The sequence below is a fragment of the Sceloporus occidentalis genome, unplaced genomic scaffold (genome assembly GCF_023333645.1).
Source record: "Sceloporus occidentalis isolate IW3139 unplaced genomic scaffold, rSceOcc1.0.p SCAF_9, whole genome shotgun sequence".
Taxonomy (NCBI): Eukaryota; Metazoa; Chordata; class Lepidosauria; order Squamata; family Phrynosomatidae; genus Sceloporus; species Sceloporus occidentalis.
In genome coordinates, this window is record NW_028316989.1 from 49078587 (window position 1) to 49104729 (window position 26143).

Consider the following 26143-nt stretch of genomic DNA (forward strand, 5'->3'; position numbering starts at 1 on the left):
CAGTTCCATCTCTGCTTTTTTCCTGGAAAGATGGGAGATAAACTGATTTCCTCTCCCCAGCTTCAAAGTTTCTGTACATTTTCAGTTTCTTCTCCCATCATCCTGAAAGCCCAGCACAGCCAATCAATGGTGGGGGATGCTAGGAGCTGGAGTCCTGCATCCTCTGGGGAGGCATGCCATGATTTCCTCCTGTCTTAAAAAAAGAGAGCCATCCTCACCCTTGAGGCAGATGGCGCATGGCGCATGTGGGGAGCCAAGTCCTCTCCTGGCAAGGAAGAAAGGAAGAGGATAATTAACCCAAGGAAGGCTGCCTTTAATGAGAGCTGCTGATCAGCAACTGGGGCAAAAACTTAATTGCTTCCCTAAAACGGGGGATTGGGGCGAACGGAGGGGCTTTCAAACTGCATAAATAAAACTGTTTCAATAATTCATAGCGGAGCGTGCGTCGGGAGGAAAGCAAGCAAGAGAATTAATTTAATTTCCCAGGCTAAATCGGCCGGCAGAGCTGATTATTCAAGGATCAAAAGAGGAGAAAAAGGCAGAGAGAGAAATGCAGCTTTTTAATTCACCCCCCCCACCCTTTTTTTCTTTTCTTTTTAAAGCAAAAAGTCTATCAGGAGACACATTTCTGCAGGAATTAAAACCATGTCCCAAGCTGCGGCCACAATCCCTGTCTCTTTTTGCTGCTTCAAAAACAGCCGCCATGTTAAGCTGCACGGCTGGAAGGATGAGTTTTCCCAGGGCATGTTGGGAGTTGAAGGGTCAGAGGTCACTAGGATTAGGACAGAAATCAACGCAGTCCTATCAACAGGATGCACCAGCAGCAGAGCATCCTCCAAACTGGGAAGAATGGTGCTCCAATGGTGGGCAGAGAGCTCCCCCTGGTGGCAGCTGGTGGTTGGGCACCAAATCCACTCCAGGTTTTGGTCCAAACTTTAAAGGCTCTGTCCAAAAAGTGCTGAAGCCAAGCTGAGATCCTCCAGCCTTAGAATCCTAGGGTTGGAAGAGACCCCAAAAAGGGCCACCTAGTCCAATCCCCTTCTGCCATGCAGGAACTCTCAATTAAAGACTATGATTCTATTCAGGGATGCCTTCCAACTTTCATCTTAGATTTTATGACCATATTATTTGCATTAATTTACATGTTTATAGTATCGTTTTAACTCTGTTATGGTAATATATTTTTAATTTTATAATCTTGTTTGTGGTTTTAGATTGCGCGCCGCAGGCAGGCTTTGGTTTCTATTTTGGGCTGTTGTTTCCTCTCCTTTGTAAAGCACTATGTAAAGCCTATGGTGCTATACAAATAAACGTAATAATAATAATAATAATCATCATCATCATCATCATCATCATCATCATCATCATCATCCAAGCACCCCCAAGAGATTACTATCCAGCCTGTTTAAAGACCCCCCAAAGTAGACTCCATCAGACGCTGAGGCAGAATGTTATTCCACTGTCAAACAAAGCTCACCTTCAGGATGTTCTTCCCAATGTTGAGGTAGAATCTCTTGCAAAGTTACACAGAAGTTGTGCAATTGGTTATTGTTGTTAAATGCTCTCCAATCGCCCCCAATTCATGGCAATCCTGTGGCTGAAACACCTCCAAGGCCCCCTGTCCTTCCTCCAGTGCTCTGCTCAGGTCTTGCAAATCCAGAGTCTAACCATCTGGCATGCAGTCTTTCTTTTTAATTATCACTTTTAACTGTACTGTGTTTTTAGACTGTAAGCCACTTTGAACCCCGATTTTTTTGGGGGGTAAAGCAGGCTATAAACAAATGGACCCACTGGTTTGTCTTTTTGGCCCTCCATGGGATCCTCAGCATCACATCTCCATTGTACTTTGCTCAGTTGGACAAATTTGCAAGCGAGTCTCTTCAGAGCGACATTACTTTTAAAAGGCAAGGTGTGGGACCAGGGGGATGAGAAACCCAGTATCATGGCCCATGTCTTGGGGAAGGGGGAATGTGGGACACCCCAGACCAGTCGTTTCCAAACTTTGGTCCACCAAATGTTTTGGACTTGAGTTCCCAGAAACCCCACTCATCTTGGCCAACAGTCAGGAATTCCAGGATTTGAAGTCCAGAACATCAGAAGGATGCAAATTTGGGACCCATTGCCCCAGACTGACCAGGTGGGATTCCCCCAATTACTGGACATTGTCTCCCTTATCTCAGTTTTCTGCCTAAACAGTCAGACTGATTTTCTCCATGCTTTAGCATCATCCTCAGCGTTTGTTCCCATGCGCTCCATGCGGTCTTTTAGAGCCATCCTTCTTCCTTAAAGGGTTCCACATCTTCTCCACGGAGCCGCTGCATTTTGCTTTGCCATCTGTTAATTAGGGCTGGCATAAAAGGCACTTCATTAGCATGATGCTATGTAATATCTCTGCTCTGGGCTGCCGCTGCCTCCGCTCCCTAACAGGGACATTTTGCTCATTCTCCTCCGCTTTCCTTTTCTATCTCATTCCCTTTAGCTTTCCTCTTGAACTGCAGCTTTTCTGTTTAGCTAACTGGAAAAGAAAGCATGCACTATCACCATATATTGGACTATTTCTTCATGTTTCCTCTCCCTGTGATCATCCAGTAATACCTCAATTGAAATGGAAATTTCAGGGTTGCTGGGTCAGGGGTTGCCTCAGGCCCAGAGATTTCGGGGGCCAAAGCGGAGACCTTGGGAGGACCAACTGTGATGCCATTATGCACAATGCATTAAGCTTCAAGTAACCTTGCAGAGAGTATGCCATCCAAATTAAAAAGCAGCATGCAAAAGAAGCAAGCATTATGTTCCTATATGCACCCCTTTGCCATGAGATTCCTCTCCTTTGGCTTGAGGACTGGGAAGCCGGGGCCAGGCCTGGGAAATTCAGCTCATTTTAAATTCAGCCTGGAAATTCCTGGAATAGGAGGAAATTCACGGTCACCTGGATCTTGCAAGTAACTTCTTGAGGGGTTGTAGCCGCCACAATAAAGACAGAGCAAAGCTGGAAGCAAAAGAGGCCTATGACAGAGGAAAGTTTGGTATATAACTAACAGTGTCACGCTGTATTTTGCGCAGCGGTGAAAGAAAATAATTCCTGAAATGTTATTGCCGCAGCAAAAGCTCTTGGCTGTCAGTCTCTTGCAGAAGGCTTATTTGCTTTTCAGGGAGCGTTTAATTCCTCCAACCAACCCTCCTTCCAAAATTCATATTCATGCACCACCTTTATCAGAACCAATGAAGTTTGTTGCCCAACTGTGAAATATTGGCTGTGTGTTTAAACCCCTCTTCCATGTTTTCAGCGTAGAAAGCATGTCCTCTGCTGGCCAATGCATGGCTTTGCTTCCATCCTCCATTTATCCTGCAGTTCAATTTGAGCAGATGGCTGCATTTAAAAACAAACCAATTTGTCACATTCGCACACATCCACACTTAGTCTCTCTTCTTCCATTAAAGAGGGAGAGCAGACACAGCTTCGCTCCCTTCCTCATTGGCCTAATTGGAAAACAAGAATTTCACACAAAATGTGAAACGCAAGACTGTTTTAAACACAAGGGCTGGGCGACTCATGCTCCAAACGTTGTTGGAGAGTCACTGCCAGGGCCAATGTGGAGGAATGATGGGCATTGCAGTCCAGCTTCTGCAAGGATGCTTGGTTCCTCATTTCCACACCTGCAGAGAATAGCACAGTTCACACCGCACAACCACAACCACATGAACGTGTCCCTCTTTGAAGCTCTTTTTTGGAGCCGCATCCCCACATGCCCAATTGCCAGAGAATGAGCAAAACCAACATCTTTCACGTTGTTGTGTGACATTTCATAACCCCTTTGATTTCCAGAACTGAATCCTCTCCACTTCGGAATTTGGCAATTTGAGCACTCAGAAATTGGTTTTTAAGAGACTGAAGATTTGGATCATCATCATCATCATCATCATCATCATCATCATCATCGATTGTATTTCTTTCCCGCTTGAGGCAGGGTGCAACATGTTACAATAAAAACTCTATTAAAACACATAAACAACAGATTGCTTTTAAAGGACTGGCTTGGGGTGTTGTACTGTTTTAAAGTGTTTTAAACAGTTGTATCTATTTAAACTGTATTTTATTCTTTTAATAAGCTATGTATTATAATATTGTAATATTTTAATTCCATTTATCTATTATGTTTTTAATTGTACTGGTCTTTTAATGTCGTGAGCCACTCCGAGTCCCAATTGTGGGAAAAGAACGGGATACAAATAAATATGATATATATGATACGTAAAGCCACAGTTAAAATACAATACTATAAAATCATTAAAGCACACTCATAAGCATACATACACAATTAAAAGTCATGATTTAAAAGAAGAACACTGGCTATTGGAACAATTTGTCTCTATTAAGGCAAATATGTTGAGCTAAACTTGCTGCATTCAATAGCTTTCTGATACATTTGGTAGATTTGGAAGCAACGCTATTGAATTAGAAGAGTGTAAGATAAAATTGGTTTATTAGCAAGTAAGTCAGGGTTTGGTTTTTAATAAAAACAGGTGAAGGAAGTTCTTCTAAGCTGGTGCGATCCTTATAGCACCATTTCAAAAGTGTGCATTCTTTAGTGTGCTCCATGTGTACTCCTCTCTCCCAAGAACATGCCTTTGAATGCATAAAGAGCTTGCAGGGAAAGAAATAAAATTGAGGCTGATTAATCTTTAATAAAGACTCTTGTGTTTTGAATAGTCGCCTGTTCTCAGTGGCTGACAGAAGGGCGAGGGAAAGGAGTCCAGCTCCCAAAGCGCAGCTCTTAAAATCCACCCAGAGAAACCTTGGGCAAAGGAGAAGACTTTCCACTTCCATTCAAGTGCAAATGTAAGATGACAAGAGATGTTATCAAAGGGAAGAGGATGCCAAAGATCAAAGGGAAGCAACAACTCTGGGAAGGGGAAAGATTAAAGAAAATAAATGGAACAAGATTTTAAAGAGAGATTTTAAAAGGTGGTAATGTGCCTAATGAAGAGGAAGAGCAGACGGTGGCGGAGGTGGCTCAATTAACAGCAGTTTTGTACACCTCCAAAGAAGCTGCGTCTGCTGCTGCTGTTCACACATGAAAAGGGGGGGGATGATGGGAGATGGAAAGCTGTGTGAAAATGGGCTTCCAATTACTGGGAAAGCTAACATCCCTGGCTGAAAGCAAATCTAACAAGCTTCCCAGAAAAATCAAAGATATAGCCGTGTTCGTCTGGAAAATCAGCCTCTTGTAGCACCTTTGAGAGTCACGGAAATAAGCTGGCAGCACGAACTTTCATAGATGCATTTGGAGTGGAAAGCCAGGGACAGACCTATATAGGCCATCAGTGTGTGAGAATTTGAGTCTGAATTGACACACTTCCCAAGAAAGTCATTAGAAGCATTATTTAGAAGAGTCTTAAGAGGACCTAGTGATGCACACAATTGCTTACCTGAGGGGCAGCCCAGGTGAGGTTCAACTCCAGCCTCCACAGACACACCAAAAGGCCACAACACACAACGACCCATACAGACACACAGGAGGGCAGTAGTTTTGTTGGTTGAGTCCTTGGCATCTCCAGGTAAGGATAGCAAGGTGCTCCGTCTGAGACCCTGGAGCGCCTTGGCAGGGAAAGTGAGACCTGGGGGCCACATACTGTGCTCAGAAACCATTCTGAGGGCCACTTGCAGCCCTTGGGACCCCATTCTGAGGCTGCAAAGACTCCTCATTCTTAGACAATGTGGATTATCTACAAAGTAAGACCCAACTGTGTGCAATCTCTTTCTTTAATCGCTAACTCAGACAAGAGAAACATTTCAAGAGTTGCCCACACATTCGCTTCACATGGAAGAGGGAGCTCCGCGGCATCTCCTTCTCTTTGCTCTCCGTCCAAGCCACGCACACAAAGCACCACACAGCCTCCACGAACCAAGGGACCAACGCTCAGCAGTAACACAATAAAACTTTACTAATATGTAGTGTGGGAGAATAAAAGTACACAAAATGGAAAGTTACAATACTTCCAGTATTAGTATATATTAAAAAAAAAACCAGTCAGTTGCTGTCCAGTTATACAAAATCAGCTGCAAATAGCAAAAAAGAGCACTTGGTGAACCGGGCTTTGCATGCATCCCTTTTATCCAGGGAGGAAGCAATGGGATGCATTCACGGAAGCCCCCCGCAGCCCTTGGGAAGCCCTTTTCCCTTGCTGCCCACCACCCACCCCAGCCTTCAATATGGGCCCTCCCTTGGGACTGGAGATTACCAGCTCCACTCCTGTGAAGACAAGACCCCATCGCTAGACAGGAGGCGTTGTTACGGATGTGCCAAGAGGGAAGTTAAGACATTTGTGCTTCATTTTGCTCAGGGGCCTGACAATAGCCAGTTCTTGGCCTGCGCATGTGTGGCACCAACTCCCCTTCCAAGGAGCAGAGGTCAGGTGGGGACAGAGGTCAGGGTGCAGATCCCATCGATACCTAAGAGTGCCCATTTGGGCATGGACAGGTGGAGCCACAAGTGCCTCCAGGCATCTGGACAGGGGATGAAGTCACAGGGCAAGCACCACTCCGCACACCAAAACGGGCAAACTCCTCACGCGGAGCCTATTTACTATTCCCACTTAAGGTTTTTCATTTTCTTTCCAGAAACCCTGCGTTGGGTGGTTTCTGCCTTTGGGATTATTGCACATTTACGTCTTTAAAGGAAGTAAAAAAGAAAGAAAAGAAATCCAGTAGCTATCAACCTTTGCACTGCTTGTTCATATACACGTTGAGCCAAGTTAATTCTTTCACCCTATCTAGGCCTGTTCTTGCATAAATAACAGCCTACCATAGTGGAGTATAGTACATCATTTACAAAACATAGTATCCGGAACTGAAGGAGGAGAAGCTGTTGTTAAATCCAGTCAAAATCTAGCTCACGAGGAGGTTCCTCAAGTGGTCTCTGAACCAATTGGGGCCATTTGGGACATCCCAGAAGAGGAAGGAGAAGAAATCCATGGCCCAAGTGCCACCTGGAACATCATTTTCTCCCGGAGCACCATTCTGCTCCAACAAACTCTTCCTCCTGCCCTGCACTGTCACTGCCAAGAATAAACTACAGTGAAGGTGGAGTGGGGAAGGAAGCCAGGCAGAGACAGTGGATGGGTGGGTTACAAGTCCAACTTGGAAGAGGAGCTGCCCATCATCCATGGAGAAACCATGGCATCCATCACAGTCACTTCCAGCTATGAACCAGAGCTGCCAGTGGTCATCTTTCCGAAGGGATGCTGCTCTCCTCACTGAAAGCACTAGTTTCAGATAGAGCCATGTAAGTACTGCTTCTTCTCCCTCCATCCCTGTTTACCCCCAGCCTTTCCATATGCAGCTGGGCCAAAAGCACAACAGATAAGCATTTATGAGACCAGGAGGTCTGGGAGCTTCTTTTCTTTTGCTTCTGCAAATACTTACTCACAGTGTTTATTTCTGACATCATTCCAGCTGCTACTATATATATATCTATATATATATATCTCAGTAAAAGGGTTCCCCCCCTTAAAAAACACAAAAAAAGATTTATCTAAAAGAAATGTCCAGCCGCTGCGTTTGAAGATAAAGAAAATAGCTTTTCATTCACAGTGCATCCCAGTCCTGCTGTCTCCGAAACTACGAGTAAATCAGTAACAAAGAATTGGTGAGGGAGAAAAAAAATCTCTTGTACAAAAAGAACAACAAGTGAGTGTCTCATGGGCTTTGCTATTTTCTCTCCTGAAAACAGCAATTAAAAAGGCACCATTCCTTAAAATTACTTAAAAGCTGCAACTTGGCCAGCCAAGCCACAACAACGTAGTGTTTAATGCCAGCAGCCTTTATGGGACTGTGTCTGCCCAACACAGTGATAAATACAACCCATCTGACACGCTCCCTGAAAATGCCAATCTATTTTTTTAAATTCCATTCTGAAGAACAGTACCGGGATAAGAGTCAGGCCGCAGTGATTTGGTTTCAGCCTCAGGCCCGTTCCTGTTTTGTGTTCTGCAGTGAGGTGGGAGCAAGGCCTTGCCTGGACTGGGCAGGGCCCAAAACGGCCGGCCTTTGTTCCATCATTTTACTGTTGTCAATCCGACATTCAGAAGACCTTTGCTTTTGTCATCATTTTGACCACCAATAAATAAAAAACAGACTTTCTACCTTTCAGATCACAAGCTTTGTGGGCAAACAACGGGTCCCTTTGCTCTGTTAAAAATGGGCCTGTGTAAATATATTTCTTACACATTTTGGACTGAAGCAGGAAGGGGAGAGTGGTTTTTTTCCAACTGTATCTGCAAATCTTAACATATACAAAGTCCTGCAAACCTGCTACATGAGAGGGCAGTCTTATGAGTCTGATCGCTCATTAGCAAACGAGGCCCTGGCGCATACGGATGATCTGGAGTAAGGCCGCTTGAACGTCTTCATCCATATGACCCTGCAAAATTAAAAGGGTTTTCTTTTTCAAAACCAAAAGGGACTGTGCTGATAACTCATTTAATAACACCCCCTCCCAGCCAATTCATTCTTGTTGAGAAATTGTTTTGTCAAATTAACTGGCTACAAAATCAGGTTCTGACGGGAGGATGGATACCAGATGACTCCCAAGATCCCTTCCAATTCCATGGTGCCATAGCCAGTAAACGGTTTGGGCAGAAGGGCTTCTAGTTGCGCCTCCTGCTCCATACAGCCCCTGGCAGATGGCAGAACCACCTCCTGAGCCAGTCTGGCAGCTCCTGACACAGAGAATGAAGTCTGTTTCTTGGCCATTTTCAATCCCTGGTACTGGCTCTGTCCTTTGGAGCAAAAGCCCTGTTCCTTGTGGTGTCTGATAGCATTTCAGATAATGGAAAATTGCTCCTATGCCTTCTCTCCGCTAGGCTAAACAGACACAGGTCTTCCACCTGTTCTTCACAGAACTTGTTTCCAGACCTCTTATCACCCTGGTTGCTCTTCCCTTGATGTGTTCTAAACCTGTCAAAGGCTTCCTTAAAAGGGGTCACCCTGGAACTGGACACATTTCTCCGCATGTGGTTTGGCTTAAAGAAGAGTGGAACGGTGACTTCCTGGGATGTGGACACTCTAGTTGTGTGAATGCAGCCCAAGACTAGAGTGCTGGCACATATTCAGCTTGTGATCCATTCAAGAGCCTTTTCCACAGATAATGATGACCAAGCAAAATACCTGCCATGGTTAATCTTAGGAGGAGGAGGAGGAGGATATTGGGCTGCATCCACATCATACTGTTCCCAAACAGTAAGAGAAGCATCTACCAATACTCTGTGTAATGAAGGGAAGGCTGGGGCAGGCATCAATCAGGGAGGAGCAAAGGAAAGGCAATGCAACATGGCAGCTGCAAAACATACCTGGACAGCACTGAGAAGGTGTGTTCGATAGATGGAAATTACTTCCTGGTGCTGCCGCTCAGCATCCTAGGACAAAGGAAGGCGCTGGTCATTTCTCACCATCCCATGTTTCAACACAGTGTGACCTCCTCCACTTATTCAAGGTGTGGGTGGGACCCTGTTTCTAGACTGCCGTCAATCCCTACAAGCCCTGAGGTTTTCCCCAGCATCACCCACAAAGAATAGCTTTGCCACCATTAAGGATGAGAAGCAAGACTTCACAGGACCTGAATATCACTGCCTGAGACTGCAAAAGCAATGCTCATTCTGCAGTTGGGGGGAAATGCAGTTTACACAAGCCTCCCCGCAACTTTCCCCCCTCTCTTCTAGGGACAGGGTCTCATCTAGTGGAAGAACAGGAGCTTATGAGAATGAAACTTGTTTTCTGAAAGACTACCCTATTCAGCTCTGATCAGCACACTTTGCCCCATCCAGCACTTAAATTTGTTTCCAGTCCAGAAAAAAAGGAAACTTCCTGAAGAATTCACTGGTCTCTTCCTACAAAGCTTTGACCGTTGCCTATGAGCTCTGCCATGGATAGACAAGTTTGAGATTTCATGGTGATGGTCTTTGGGGTTTTTGTTTTTGTATTCTCAAATGGGGAACGAAACTTGTCTGCTTTTCTTTGACTGCCTTTGATGCTCCTAGTGGCCTTTGGGGTTGTAGCCTGATGAGTCTCACTTGACACTCTATGACAGTTTCCTCCTCCAAATCATCACAAAGCATGCAGCCTGCAGGGTGTAAACATCACCACCCTACCTGTCCCTATTCCCTTGGATGCTTTTAAAAATAATCTTTGCAAAAGAAGAAACCTGTGGTTTCCTAAAGTTTGCCTGGAGAATTTGGAGTATTTTTGGATGTTGTACTAAAGCTACTGCCACAATACAGGCCTGGATATAAACTTCCCCATGAAGGGCCATCACTCAGCTACTTACAGCCAGCTGCTGCTGTAGGGTCTTCACTTGGCCCTGGAGCACTTCAATCTGCTGGTTCTGCCTCTTTGCAGGGATGCCACTGTTGCAGGTAAGCTGAGAGAGACCATTAAGGGCCTGTTTTAGCCGCTCCACATCATTGAGTAGCTCAGTAATCTTCAAGAGAGATAAAGCCAGCAGTCAAAAGACAAGCGCTCGACTCCTTAACATTATGATCCCCAGCTCTGCTTTTAGGGGACTTGAGGAATCCAAATGGGACACAGCTGGTGGTTTTGCTCCCTGTTATTCTTAGCCCTGCTTGGCAGCAAGAAGGCAAGCAAAGCCACCAGGTGATGCCAGGATATTTGAGGCCCCGGGCCAAACATTATCAAAAGAACAATGGTCATGCTGCCCACTTCACCAGTCAGCCAGGCTGTGTTTTGTTTCCAAGGGGCTGTTTTTGGATCCACTGTGTTGACATCTCTTCTGGGTCCCTCTGCCCTCCTGCCATTTCCACAGGATGGCCTCCGTCTCCTCATGCCCCGATTCAGCCAAAAACCCTCCGAGGCCTCTGCCGGCTCATATTCGGCCGGCACAGTTCCCCACAAACACTAATCCCTTCCATTCCACTCACCTTGTTGTCTTTTGCTTCCACCTGCTTGGCGGACTCCTGGATCCTTTTCTGCAGCTCCACAATGGTGCTCAGGGACTTGTCACATCGCTCTTTCTGGTCCTTGATTTCCTGCTCGATGCTGAAACTCCTCAGCTGCTGGGGCTGCTCATTCTCCTCTTCCGCCAACAACTCATCCGTCTCCACCTGCACGGCCTTCTCGCACATCCCTTCGGACTTAGCACTCAGTGCAGCCAGCTTCTCAGCCATGCTGCTGACCTGGCCTTCTAGCTTGAGGCTCAACATCTTGTGCTCCAACCTCTCAGCCTCTTCCCTGCCTTCCAGCTCCCTCAGTGCCTGTTTTGTGCTCTGGATTTCCGACTGCAGCTTGGAGACCTCCTCTCCCTTGGCTCGGCTCTCTTCCTCCTTCTCTCCCAGGCTGGCCCTCACGCTTGCCACTGTTCTCTCCAGCCCTTCTTTGATCCGTGTGTATTCTGCCAAGGGCACTGAGGTGTCCCTGAGGTGAGCCAGCTCCTGCTGCAGCTCTCCGGATCTCTGGAGCTCTTGCTGGTGGCTGGCTGCCTGGCTGGCCATCTCTCCCCGCAGCCCCTCGATGGTAGCATTGAGCTCCCTCTTGAAGGCTTCTACCTGCTCCACTGGCACATACTGGTCCTGAAGGCGGCTCTGGACTTCCAGGGCTTCAGAGCGCTGCTTGGCACTCTCTTCCTGGAGCCTCTCCTTCTCAGACTTGATCTCTGCAAACTTTTGTTGCAGCTCCCTCAGCTGCTTGTTCAAGTCCTCCATCTTGCTGGCAAACATTCGCTCTGTTTTGTGCGACTTCTCTGCCAGGATGTAGTTCTGCTGAAGATCGTCTTGGACGGCCAGGAGGCCAGCCCTTAGCTTCTCGTTCTCCTGGCACCATTTCTTGATTTCTTCCTCCTTTTCTGCCAGCTGCTCCCCCCGTTCTGCCAGCTGGCTCCTCAGCTCTTTCATGGTGGCCTCAAAGCTGCGCTCCTTCTCTTCCAAACTGGCCAGCGGGGCATACTTGGACTTGATGCATTCTTGGATCATGTCAAGCTCTTGTTTCTGTGCTTCAATCTCGGCATGTAATTGTGCAACCTCCTCTTGCTTCTGCTTATATTTTGTGAGCATTTCAGAACTGTTTTCCTGGAGTTCTTGGAGGCTTTTATTCAGAGCAGCAACCTGACTGTTATGATCTTGTGTGCTTATATATTCACCTTGCATTTGGTTCTGCAAGACTCTCAGCTTCCTTTTTAACGCCCCATTCTCTTCATTTACTTTCAAAAACTCCTGTTTGACACCTTCCATTTTTTCCTTCAGGTCAGACAACTCTTGACCCGTTTTTTCCAGTGTGCTGTTTAATGCTGTCTTGGTCTCCTCATATGTTTCAACTGGCACATACTGCTCTTTCAGGACCACTTGAAGAGCTGCGTTTTTGGACACAAGTTCTGTTGCCTTGGCTTGCTCCTCCTCATGTTTTTGGCCCAGCTCAGTGAGCTGCCTTTTCAAGTCAGCCACGGTGGATTTCAAGGCCCCCGTTTCCTTCTCGTGCTTCTCAGGAGGGACATAAGCGGCCTGAAGGTGACCCACAGTGTCCCTCAAGGAGACCTTCTCTGCCAGCAGCTTCTCTGCTTCTCCTTTGCACTTGTGATACTTTTCGGTGATTTCCATGAGCTTTTTGTTCAGCTCCCCAACTGTGACATCGTTGGCTTTCTTCATCTCTTCACTGACCCTCAGAGGCACAAACTGGCTGTCCATCTCACTCCTGAGCGTATTGACCCGCTGCTTCAGCACACTGTTATCCTCCTGAGCCCTCTCCAGCTCCTTCTGCAAGGCCTGATTTGCCTGCTTCAGTCCTGCCTGTGCTCTCTCCAGCTCTCTGCTTCTTTGCTCATACCTGCTTTTCATATGTTTGTGCTCCTCCGGCCTCACGTACTGTGAAAACTGCACTCTCTGGTTCTCCAGTTCTGCCCTCAGACGCTGACTCTCCACCAACAGTTTATCACGCTCTTTCTCCATCTCTGCTAACTTCCAGGCCTTTTCATCAACTTCACTGGAGAGCGAGCTCCTCATCTTTTCATACTGGTCAGCCATCTTCGCTGCCGTCTCCTTCAGCTGGCCTTCTGCCTCCAAGACCCTCCTCTCCTTCTTCTCCTGCTCAGACTTCAACATGCCAAGTTCCTTCTGCATCTTTTTGTTTTCTTCTACCAACTGTGTTTCATCTCTCCTGAACTCTTCCACTAAGAGCTCATTCTGCTTCAGCTGGTTTCGCAGCTTGCACACTTCGGCAGAGGCACCCTCATATTTGGCCTTCACATCCTTCAACTGATCCTTCAGCTCCTCAGCGACTTTACTGTTGCCCAGAGCCACTTCACTTGTCAGGTGATCCTTCAGGGCCAGGAAGTGCGTCTGCATCTGCTTCACCTTGCCTTCTGAGTCAAACATCCTCTTCTGGACATCCTTCAATGCATCTTCCAGCTGCTTTATCTGCTGGTCGGACTCACGCTTGGTCCGCTCACACTCAGAGGCCAGGGCTTTGCATTCTGCAGCTTTGTGGGAAAGCTCCAGCTGAAGCTTGCTGACATCTCCTCTTGCCGCCTCATAGCAGCTCCTCATGCTGCTCAGTTCTCGCTTCAGAACTTCCACCTCAGGGGCCGAAGAGAGACTTGGACTCAGAAGCTCCAGTGGTCTCACCATGGACCGGCTCTGGAGGTTACTGGGCATGGGACCAGGCACCTGTTTGGAACAACAGACAATTGATACATTTAGAAAACTCAATGTTTAATACAAAAGCCTCAAGAGAGCTCCAAGGGCCAGACTCAAATTATAGTGCACTGAAAACATCACAGAAGTGGCTGGTACCTATTTCACTAGCAGCAACACCATGGATGCTCAAGAGGTATTCACACATGTGAGGAAAGAGCCAACCATCCAGTTACCTGTGGTTCTGCAGAATACACCGAATCCTGCTTTAGCAGAGCATCTTCCTTCCCTTCAAGAAAAACAAACATATTAGCTGTCTCTTTGACAAAGCATAAGTACAGTGTATATGTAAACTATTTTCCAGTTGCTCTGCTTTGGCAGGGGACAAGAGGAGAGAGTCTTGAGGCACCTTGAAGACTACTGAAATATAGCTTTTGTGGACAACAACAAGCCATATAAAAAAGGACAGAGGCATACTGACCAAGACCTGGAAGAAATCCAGATGATAGTACCTATACTAGCAACACCACCGCAGCACCTTTAAACACCAAGCACAGCACTGTATGACCATTCCCCACTCACCTTCTGATAGGACATATGCCATCATCAGCTAGCGCTGCCCTTCTCTCTTCGGAACAGGAAAAGCAGCACAATGGACACAGAAAAGAATAAACGGATGCAAATCTTCCATCGTGGCTTGCAGCTTCCCTATTACAGGTCAAGCTCATTGCTCTGTCAGGTCAGACTAAAAGCTCACAGATGGGAGGAGGAGGACTCTATTCCACAAAAATTTATACCAGGAATGGGAGCGCTCAGGGGACCAGAGAGCCATTTTTGGCAAGCTGCAGCACCAAATTCTGCAGCACCCATAAGTGAACTCTCAGGTGACTTCCTATCACACTGATACAGTGCTGGTTTTGGCTGTTTTGGGGGAATGGGATGAAATGGTATTTGGAAACAAAACAAGCCTATTGGGGTCCATTTTTGCCCCAAAAGCAGTTTTTCAGTTGACGTGCTTTTCTCTAATCATCATCATCATCATCATCATCAAGGAAGGCCTCCAAGGTGTTCAGGAAACCCTCACTGCCAAGGGCCACATGCAGCCACCAGCTGCAGCATTTGCATTCCTTGGCGTGTGCCACAACAACACTGTTTAAAATCTCACAAGACTTTGTTTAAGGAAATCAGCTTCTCTTTTAAAAGGATGAGGAAGCAGACTTGGAGCATTACAAGCTAAAAGCCAATGGACACCAGCAAATCCTGGCAGTCATAAAATGGCTATCATCGCTCCTACTGCTGATCACGCTGGGACCCCAAGACCCCATGCTATGAGGAGAAATGGAAGTAGACAGGATGAACCCTGCGGAGGCTGGAGGTCCTGACACCAGCAGCCTTGAACATCCTCCTGTATCATAAGTCTCTAGTCTGTTAAAACCATGACACATGATATCTGTATGCAGCATGGGCAGATACATCAAGAGCTGTATTATCTTGTTCCTTGATTAGCCCCTAAGTAAACCACATTTATTCAGTTGCTGTGTCTATTCACACACACACACACACACACACGTATACACACACGTATACACACATACACTACACCTGAGCTATTCTTTGTGGTTGTGAATCCAAAAGCTCCCATATCCAGTCAAATTAGGATGTCTTGACAACAGAACTGGGAATGGATTGGGAAGGAAGATGGTTAAGAGAATAATATACGATAGCAACAGAAAAGGAATACTTACTGTTACTAAAACTGCTTCCAGATGCTGCATGGTCACTCTGAAATAAAAACAAATATTAGTTCAGACAGATGACATAACTGGCTAATATATGGGTTGTTAGATGAAACTTGCAATTTCAAAATTAACTCATAGCCACAGTAGAGAAAGCACACAGGGAAAGTTTCCTTCATTTAAAATCCAGTTGAAAGATGGGAGAGGTTTCATCCATTTTAACAAGGTGCGTACCAGGGCCAGAGGGCCACCTGCTCCAGACTGAGCCCCCTAAGCTCAGTCTTCTACCCAATACTGTGCAGGGCTGCTAAGGAAAGGATCTAGGCCTCCCCAGTTAAAGGACACACCTCATAGAACCTCAGCTTCAACTTCAGAGCTTCAAGCATTCGCAGGCTCTCCTCTTGCTGCTTTTCTTTTGCTGTCAGAAGCTTCCTGAGCTCAGCCTTCTGAAAGTGAACATAAACACCAAAGGGCAAAACTAAGCACCAAGGAATATTATTAACATGGAAATCTTTCAGGTTAAAAGGAAGCAGACAGGGGTGTCCCTCTCACTTTCTAGACCTGAAAATGATATAGCTTTGACACATGGCTCAAATAAAACCAGCCCTCAGAGAGGACCCAATTTCCAAGGAAGACTAGATCTGACTTCAGTGTTACTTGATTCTTAAATGGATTTTATGTAACTCAAGGGAAGCTGTGCAAAGAAGTTTTTATTGTTAGTGCTATGAACGCTTAAAACGAGGCCAAAACATCAAGAATATTCAGACCATCCCTACTTCACTATTTCAAGCTAAATATTCCCCAAATGGCAAAGGAGCTGGCAGAACCTGACCCTCAGGTATCTAATAAACAGAGCAGGGGATGGAGATGCACTTTGTTCCTCTCTTTACCTCACTTTCAAGATCGTCAGCAATCATTTGCTCCTGCAAAACAGAACAAAAAAAGACACGCAAATCATAAAGTGTAACGTGAAGTTGAAGGCTTTCATGGCCGGCATCCATAGTTTTTTGTGGGTTTTTCAGGCTATGTGGCCATGTTCTAGAAGAGTTTATTCCTAATGCTTTGCCAGTGTAAGTTTATATAGAATTCCCACCAAAGTTATTGGTAAAATTCATAGGTTTTGCAATACTTGGAACACAGCAATTTGGCCTGTTAAATTATATTTCTGGTTTTTTACTGCTGTTCTACTATTTTTCATTTGTTTCAATTGATTTTTGTAGGTTTTATTTTTCCATGATTATGTCTAATATTTGCCAGCTTGCTTTAAAGGAAGGTGGTGTAAAAAAGTAAACAGATAGACACAGTAAAATAATAGGTTTTAGATCACTCAGGGATAGAAAAGCAAAAAAAAAAAACCACACCTGTCAATTTGAGGACAGAGATTCTATGAAATCAGCTGAAGGCAGCATCAAACCTGAGGCTGGCAAAGTATCCTTCTTTCCTCACTAGAACTTACCAGAAAATACACTGGATAACGTGAAGGCAGAGTCAAAGGCTATCAATTACCTAAAGGTCCCCACCATCATAGCAGCACAACTGGGTCTTGTGAGTCATGGCCAAAAGTTATTATGGGGGCCTTTAGGTAATTTGTAGCCTTTGAATCTGCCTTCACATTATCCAGTGTATTTTCTGACAGGCTCTAAAAGTTATTGGAGTCTTTTTTGGTTACCTCATTCAGCTGTAGCTGCAGCCCACTTATTCTGTCTAGTAGGATTCGGTGTTCCTGCTGGATCTCCCTCAGCCTGCCTTTCAAGTCTTCATTCTCTCTTTCCAAGTCCTGAAACAAAAAAGGACGCACCTTCAGATCCAGAGCATTTATCACAAACAGGCCTTACAGCAACTTGTGTTAAGATGCAACAAATGCAAACATATCTTGACTCAGTCTCAGCACTGGAGAGCAACCTTGCTAAAAATGGCAAGGGGCCAGGAACAGCTGCCTTTTCTTGTTCCTGCACTTAAGAGGCCATCAGAGCACTTCACAGCAGCTGCTTATCTCAAGCCTGTCAACAGCTGAGGGAAGCCAGCTCTAGTTGGGGCTTCAGCCCAAGCCTTGTCCCCACACCCCACAGCTCTGAAACCAAGAGCCTCGCCATGAGCCCAAGGCATCAGCTTGAAGGTCTGCCTTGGGTCTGCCAGGGATGAAATTCCTCAGTCCCAAACTCTCTGTTAATTCTTGGATAAGGAACTTGAGGGGAAAATTACTTTTCAAATGAGGGCATCCAAACGACAAAGAGAAGGCGACAACTTCACTTTAACCTGGTATCTGTTTTGTTATTTATACAAAATTTGAAACTGCACAGTTTAAGCCTCCAGAACAAGAAATGATGTTTGGGGTTAATCTACAAAATAAAATAAATAAGCTGTTTGGAGACACCCAGGTCAAGTTTGCAAGCATTTCCTCATGCATATTGCCACTAGTCATACTGGCTAGGAAATTCCAGGAACTGCAGTCCACACATGGTCACATTTCCAAGTTGTGAATGCTACCTGTTTTAACATTTGTACCACAGACCCCTCCCCACCCGCAGAACGTTGGAAAGAACTTTGCCAGCAAATCTAGGATTTCCTAGGAGTAATGATGGTGGAAATTTCCTACTGCTTTGAAAGTGAAGCTTTCTAAACAGAGAGCAACTCAGAGAGAGGCCAGGGTCATTCCTTCACCTGCACATTCCATTGCTCCCTCTGGCACGGCTTAAAGCTGGCTTCTTCAGAGATGCTAGGCTGAGTCCACTTTGGCCGCATGCTGGCCACCTGTTACACAACACAAAGACACCCCCAGTAAGCAAAAATACATGGGGAGTCACATTATCCTGGCAAAAATGTGACAGAGAACTCAATTGGTGACCTGCCTCATAGGCAGCTACAGAACCAGGGAGGCAAATGGAGGTTCTTGCATTCCAAACAAGTCCAGGAGGTGGGGATGTTGGACAGCAGATGTCACCAGCAATTGGGGAGAGGAGGGGGATGCTATTCATTTTGAGCAAGTCTGCAGTATTTTATGATGGCTGGGACACCAATAACCAATCTTTCCTGAATGGCAAAATCTCCTCCCAAACGCCAAGGAAGCAAAACCCATCTTGGCTGTGCACCTGCAACAACCGCTCTCCATGAGAAACATCAGCTAGGATCCTTACCTTTGGGAGTGGCTGCCCTTTCTTCATAACTTCATAACTTGCTAAACAAAAAAAAAATGCACAATTTGTTTTATGTTAGCTGTTCCATCCAATTTTATACAGAGTTTAAGACAAAATTTGACATATTCTTAACAAGCTGAAAGGATGCCTTCCAACTTGCTAATCATGTCCAGATCAGAATTGAAATGTGTGCCAAAATGAAGTTGAAAACAAGAAGAACATCCCAGGAATACAGGGATGGGGAGATTCTCACTTTTACAACTCTTTCCCCCTCTCTCCCTCCCAAAGAAGGCCAGCATACCTTTGCTGGAGTCCTCCACAGCAGCCTTGATCAAAGCCAAGATTTCAACGTTGTCCCCAATCCGTGCATAGTAAGAGCAGTCATGGCCAAGGGCATCAACCAAACAGACATCTGCACCATTTTTGAGCAAAACTTCCACAGCATCCTTGCAGCCGTATTCACAGCCCAACATCAGAGAGGTCCTGAAAGACAGAGAGAAAGGAATTACTCAACCGAGGCCATTGTACTTTGGACATATCATGAGAAGACACGACTCATTAGAAAACATAATTAGACTTTGTAAGGTGGAAGGCAGTAGAAAAAGAGGAAGAGTGCATTACAGTTAGATAGAGTGCTCTGAATTTGCAAGACTTGAGCTGGGCTCAACAGCATCTCCCAGATGTCCCTCATTTATAGGGTCACTGTAAGGTGAAGCGAAGGTGACAGCAAATAACAACAGCACCAACAACATTCAATAGGTGCTAGAGAAATGCATTACCGGTTCTGTTTGTCTCTTGCATTGACATCAGCCCCTCTGTCTAGAAGAAGTTGACAGATGGTTGGACGACACATCTGAGTGGCCAGCACCAGAGGGGTCCTTCCATCCTAGAAGGAAGGGAAGGAAATATTAAAGAAAAGGCATAACAAACTGTATCTAGTCAGCGGGAGACAGGGCTGCGAGAGAGACTCTCTGAAGGGCCTTTGTGAGACTTACTGCATCTCTGGCGTTCACCAAGGCTCCATGGTCACACAGCAATTGTATGCTGGAGGAACAATCTGACATTGCTTTGGGAAACAGAGGAACACCACATTATTAACTCCAAAGGGGAAATTACACAACAAGCAAATTATTTGCTGTTCTGCAGCTCACTATAAGTTTATATTCTGCTTTAATAGTAACTAGTAGCCATCAGTGGTAATGGAACAACAGGAATATTTCCAACCACAAATGCTGAACAACAAGAAAAGGCTTGAAAGGAGCTGAAGTAACATTCAAAATGTTGTGCCAGCACGTTCCATTATGTGGGGAGAAGCCATCTTAACATCAACCTTGCAATAGTGTCAACACTACATGTTCTTTCTAGCTCACCTACCTACATTGTTCTTGGTCATCTGGGGCATAGAGATCATGTGGAAGAAAGAGAACCTCTCCCCTCTAATTTCTTAAACCTTTCCTGGCTGAAAGTTTGGAGAAACTCCTCACCTACCTATGGCAACCGAGTGGCTGTGCACATGGCTGGGCGACTACTGGCCTTTTCATAGTAGTTAAAACACAACTGCTCCAAAGGAGGAGCACCCCTTACCCGCATCATGAAGGGCAGTACGACCCTGTAGATCCACATTTTCTGTTGGGCAGTTGTACTGTCAAAACAGCCAAACACATTTTTATCACCACTAGGCCCCTATTTAATAGTTCCAGCACTTAGAATTAGCAGTTCTCACAACAGACTAGGCATTTGAAGGATGATTCAGTTCCCAAAATGCTTACACAAACTGAAGCGGAAGTGTCCTTTGTGGTGGTTTTACAGCCCTCTGGCATCATCCCATACCTCATAATTTTGCAGAGGATGTGCTTAACTGCTAGGCTACAGGATTCTTGCTCATAAGCAGGAGTGGAAAGGCTGCTCCCACCCTGTTTTTAATTATTTTCATTGTTATGTTTTTTAAAGTGACTCTTTCTGGGAGCCACTTTGGTAAAGAAGCAGCATACAAATCAAATAAATAATTACATAAATAAAATAAGCATTCAGTACCTGCAACAGTTTTTGCAGACAGAGTGCGTGCCCATACTTTGCAGCCAGGTGTAGAGCATTCCTTCCTAGAGAGGTTACAATGGCAAAGAGTCACTAAACAGAGTCATAAAAGACATGCTAAAGTGTTCAAGTAAGACATATCACAGACCTAGACATATAAATGGATTGTAGGTTGCCCACAGATGGTGCTAAAAATAACGACTACTTCACCAGATGACACATTTCAACACACACAGGATTTGAGTGAGGGATGTATAATTTACAGTTAATCTATGCCAAGGTGTCAATCACTTTAAACCAGGATGAGCCGCCTCCTGGGGAGTCAGAGAGAGGCACTGGTCTCCGCCAACTCAACAGGAGCCACACAATGACTGCTATTGCCATGTCACCGAACTCTGGCAACGACAGCAACAACAAATAAGCTACAATTTCCTTTGAAATGAAAGTACACGGGAGAAGTGCACCATGTTTTATAGCAGAATGATACTTCCAGGGACATAGTAATTCTGCTTTTTAAAAAGGTGCATGTTACCCACACATCCTGCTTTCAAAGAAAAATTGCCAGGGATCATGTTTCTGCCATCAAAACGGCACAAACATGAGTATGTGGTGCATGAAGCACAGGTGCTGTGCATGGCCCACCTCAGTTTGAATCCTTTTCTGCCCTCTCAGTTCCACAGGACATACCCTTCTCACATTGCAGCCAGCAAGAAATCCAGAATGCAAGCTGGAAAACATCTTCTAGGCATCTGATAGGATTACAGGATCTCTCTCTCACAAACACACCCTCAGTTTTCAGAAGGCTGGAATTCTTAAGTTTTTAAACAAGGAAGGATACCTGCCGCATCGGTAGCCACAATGTCAACCCCATGTATGAGAATGGCATTCAAACAGTCAAGGTTTCCTTTGGATGCTACAACGTGAAATCTAAAGTAAAAGAAGATAGGAAATGAGATTTTCTGATGCTTTGGTCACAGTCCAACTGAATGCCCATTTACTCTGACATAAATCCCCATCCAGTGTCCCATGGCAGAACTGTTGCCCACCCCATGCAAGACAGTGGGCAAAAGTGCCTGAAAAGTCTTCCACAGCTGGCTTTTACCTCAGGTGGCATGATTCCAGGGGTGGCTTGGGTTTCAGTGCCAACCACCCAAAGTCACTCACCACAAACCCTTCAGTATAAATCTTGCAGAATAACCCCTAGCATTAGGAGTTCTGACCACGTCCAATTTAAGACTGAAAACAGTTCTGTGGGGTAATTTGAGACCGCTATTGAAAATGTCTTTGCTCTGGGTACTTAGATGGTTCTGAAGTTACCACAAATATCACCCCGATCACGTGTGAGTGCAAGAGTTCAGGGAGAGAAGCAAATAAAGGGGCTCACAACCAGAGCAGATGCCACAAAGTAATACGAACCACATGGGAAAGATAGGAGTCTTTTCTTCTCCTCCTCCCCAGAAAATCTATGAAGCAAACCACATACACACCCCAGCTATAGCCCAAGTTTTTGTTGCTCTTGAGAAAGCCTGGCACAGACCACCCAGTCCTTTGCTTTTCAGCCAGCTGGATCTGATCTATTCAGGTCAGCTCCACCCTGCCGCACACGCTCAAGCCAACAAGTACAAACATCCCTCCGCATGTCCAGCCCCTGCGCTCTCCTGCAAGATCATCTTCAGGGATGGATGCATGCGGGTTGTCTAGCAAATATGGACATCATTTGGGACTCTCTTTTAAGTCTGTGTGTACATGCATGCGTCAGTCACAGCGCCTGGGGGAAGGTGATAAGCAGCACTGTCCTTAATTATTGTTGATGTTGTTAAAAAAAGTCCCTTCCACGCTTTCTTCTCCTGAATTGAGAGAAAAACTCTCTCTCTGCTAACACTTTGCTGTGTACTTCAGGTATGTGGATTTTTTTGACAGCCAATTTTATTAGATGCAAAATATCTGTGGGCTTCCTCTTTGCCTCAGTCTTTCAGCCTCAATCAATACTGATCCTTCTTTTTGAAACAATTTATACTGTGCTTTAGTGTTTGTTATTAGTACACTCGCGGATGTTGAAAATAAGGGGGAGGAAGCCCCCAGCTGAAATTTCAGCCCAGCCTTTCATTAGACTAAGTGGTTGTAGGGTTGCCACCACCGCTAGCATCACAGTCCAGATGGGGAGAGCTGAGACGAACACCAACCCACCTCAAAGGTCAGTCTGAGAACCGAGATGACCCTAAGTCGATGCCTTATTTTTTTAAAAAGCGTATTAACTACAGAGTATCCTTTGCCTTAAACAGGAAGAACACATGTTGAGTACCACAAACACATATGCCAGGTTGAGTTCTCACTGATCACAACAACAGCATATGCCAATGCTAGAATTGTGTGCAAAAGGACTTCAAACCACAGTTTTCACATAGATATTTTGCAACTACCAATAGAGTTGGCTATCCAAAAAAGACATGTTTTCTGCAAACGTGAAATGCTCTTCCCCAAATGTAAGACTGAACAGCTTTTGATTTAACTAGTGTGTTTATATGGCCCCTTTCCAAAGCACAAATAAGCACTTTTCAAGAAACAATTATTAAAACAAGTTAGTATCAGGAAAGGAAAGACCTAAGAGAAAGATTAGCATCCCCCTAAAAAAAAAGACAATGCACAATGATCTAGGAGGATCTACGGTCCCCCTGAGAAGCCGGAGGAACTGGAGGAGATCCCGCTGTGCAGCCCCAGAGCGGCTGACGTCAAAGCCCAGTTTCTACTCACGCAGATCTCCCTTCCACATCTAGCTTGGTGGGGTTCACTCCCTTCTTGGTGAGGACAGACGAGATCTTCTCCACGTCGCCCCTTTCAGCTGCTTTCATCAATCGGTCATCGTATTTGTTCCAGTCTGCAGTCAACTGTGGGGAGAACGCAAGAGAAACGTGTTTACTCTCCAGCAATGGAATTTGTCCAGGAACACTAGAAGAGCCTCTGCTTCCCAAGCCTGGTTATAACACTGAGAGAAGGGGAGAAATGGGGAAGAAAAGTATTATTTATTAGATATGTGGTCAGATGGTGGTTGGGGGGACGGGGACGTGATTTCAGAGATGTCAACCCAGTTACCTGGAAAAGCCAGGCTCTGGATTCGCAGAGCAAAAAGATGCCACAACTGCAACTTCAGTTCATTCATCCCACCCAATCTTGCCTGATTAACAGACCTCAAAAGCTGAAACATTCTGCGACCTTTTATTTGGCCTAATAAAAGTACAATATTACATTAATGTGGATTTTGACATCCAAAATAGTCATTTTAAAAGCCACCAGCACCGTGTCTCTGCACTGCAATCTCTCTTTGAGATGGCGAAGGTGGTCTCAGGTTGACTGACAGCTTCAGTTAAACAAATCTGAAGGAGAAGCTGATGGGAACAACCTCACTCTTCCTGGCTTCACTTGGCCCAAGAGCCAGAGCTGCCAGCCAGAGAAGATGACAACAGGTTAGATGGCTCAATGGCATGGCCATGAAAAAGGCAGTTTCCTGAGCCAATTCTCAAATTGCCCTTTTCCTCTGCTGTAGAATTAAAGATCTAAGGAAACAGAAGTAACTTCGGGGACCCTGGTTCCCTTTCCCCTCCTGCCTGTTCCCAGAGTTTCCTGGTCAGGGTTAACAGGGCATAGCATTCAGCTGAAAGGAGGCAGCATTCCTTTCGGATTTGTGGTGAGGCCACCTCATTTTCTTTCCAGCAACACAATCGAGGTTCTCCACCTTTCTCGGCATTTCTTGTTTTGAGAGGGGAAAACTACTGGGGTTTCAAGCAGACTTCCCTCAAAGTTTCAAAACAATGTCCCTCTTCTCCTGGCTTGAAGACCAAGCTTTCTCCGCTACAGCTACAAAAGACTTGCAGGTTTTTCAATCAGAGGCTTTTCAGAGGAAGAATTAAGGAGTACGTTTGAAATGCACAGGAATTTGTCCTTTCTGAGATTCTTCTACTTCCAAGCCTACTTCATTAGTATTTTCCCCCACAAAAGGGAGACTGATCTCTGCCCGAAGGGCAGCACACCTCCCTATCTGAACAGTGGAACAAATGATTTTGTCCACAAAGAAGTAGTAAGACACACTACTGCTTCCAGAACGCAAGAAAGACCGAGCCACAGCACCAAGCACACTGCTTTCTTATGGTAGTTTATGGGGAAAATAGAGTGTCGAGTAAATGGTAAGAGTCTATCGCAACAGATACAGTAGTGCTACAGTACATGGAAGTCCAATAGTACAATCTGGATATGTGCATCTGACTTGGTTGCTGGAACCACCAAAGATGACACAGTGACTGACATGCCTGGAGGAAATGCTAAACTTGGCCATCAGTAGCGAAGAGGTTTTAGCAACTCCTTTCTCACGTAGAGAGCTTTCAGACATGGCTCCCCAAACCAAACGCCCCGTTTCTGCTGCACGTACCGACCAGGCTTTAATGCCACTCATTCCTCTGACAGTGAGGGATGGCTCCCAACGTGAGAGGACAGATGTACAGGACAATTAAAGCAATCCACAAGAATATTTAAACCCTTCCCCTCCCTGCAACCAGATTTAAACACACACACACAATCCCAAAGTATGAACGGCTTCAGAAAAGGATCTCGAATACAGTAGCTCACAGTCACTCACATGTCCAAGTGTACTTTTACATCTAGAATTCAGATCATAGCATCTGTGCCAAGATTTAGTTCGCTCAGTCAGTGAGCAAAGTTTGCACAGAAACTAATAGCCACAGCATTTGACTATATGGCTAATTGTGTTCTCTGTGAGATTATGGTGACATGAAACCAAGTGTGTATTCATATCTCAGCCTACAAGTCTAAGTCTTCAGCAATACTCTTCTGCAACATGCTCCAGTGAGTAACTCCCCCTTCCCTTACCATACTCTCCACTGACGAAAACAGCAAACACAACAATCCTTGGATGGAAAACTCATTAGTAGCTTTCAGGAGCAAATCTGACATTGCAAGAGAAACAGAAATATGTGCTTGGGAACTCCTTTACATTTCCACTAACACAGGTAGAGGAGGTATTTGCAAGGAACAGACTGGAGCAGCCTTTAAGACTTTTAAGTCTTCCCCTTGAACTTGCTGGGGCTTTCCTACATAGTCCCTGCAGAGGATGAGCAAAACTCCCCTCCTTTCCAACTCGCTGGTCTTCCCACGCCAGCCACCTCCTCACCCCCACATCCTTCATTATCTCAGGACAAGGACCAGGTGTTTGTAGGGAGACTATCAGTCTGACAAACAGTTTAAGCAAGGTTTGCAAACTGTCTTCCCTGATTTGAAAAAGTAACAGCTGATCTGGCGCACCCTGTACAAATAAAAAAAGCACCAGAATGGCTCTGCCATTTAATTCTCCATTTTACAGAGACAGAGAAAAGCAATGAAATTATATCTCCTTTCAAAATGAAGCCCCACAGAACATGAAACAATGGATCAGCCATAGTTAAGGCGCTTAGGTTACAATGAAAAAAGCTTCCTGGTTCAGCACACGCTCCTGGGTAGAAACCTACGGCCCTTGACATTTTCTGCACTGTGTCAACTGACTCACCTCCTACTATGCAAAGCATCTGTAAATCAAAAGAAATGCTCAAAGAGCTGTTAATG

The 26143-nt window shown here is 45.4% G+C and overlaps 1 protein-coding gene across 3 annotated transcripts in view; it reads right to left on the minus strand.

Annotated features, from left to right (window-relative positions):
* Positions 1-246: 246 nt before the first annotated feature.
* Positions 247-26143, minus strand: part of UACA (uveal autoantigen with coiled-coil domains and ankyrin repeats) — a 38416-nt gene continuing 12519 nt past the window's right edge. For 2 of the 3 annotated variants that reach the window (XM_089539346.1, XM_089539349.1), the window contains exons 2-19: positions 23288-23421; positions 21375-21463; positions 20537-20601; positions 20087-20144; positions 19498-19568; positions 19282-19388; positions 18804-18985; positions 18503-18543; positions 18030-18119; positions 17038-17145; positions 16259-16291; positions 15716-15814; positions 15378-15414; positions 13869-13921; positions 10933-13665; positions 10323-10475; positions 9349-9414; positions 5926-8420 (exon numbers count right to left, since the gene is read on the minus strand). In XM_089539346.1, coding sequence (XP_089395472.1) covers positions 8349-8420; positions 9349-9414; positions 10323-10475; positions 10933-13665; positions 13869-13921; positions 15378-15414; positions 15716-15814; positions 16259-16291; positions 17038-17145; positions 18030-18119; positions 18503-18543; positions 18804-18985; positions 19282-19388; positions 19498-19568; positions 20087-20144; positions 20537-20601; positions 21375-21463; positions 23288-23421 — 4191 coding nt within the window. In that variant the 3' untranslated portion in view covers positions 5926-8348. Of the gene's footprint in view, positions 266-5925; positions 8421-9348; positions 9415-10322; positions 10476-10932; positions 13666-13868; positions 13922-15377; positions 15415-15715; positions 15815-16258; positions 16292-17037; positions 17146-18029; positions 18120-18502; positions 18544-18803; positions 18986-19281; positions 19389-19497; positions 19569-20086; positions 20145-20536; positions 20602-21374; positions 21464-23287; positions 23422-26143 lie in introns of those variants that run through there. The other variant, XM_089539348.1, reaches the window with a different exon arrangement.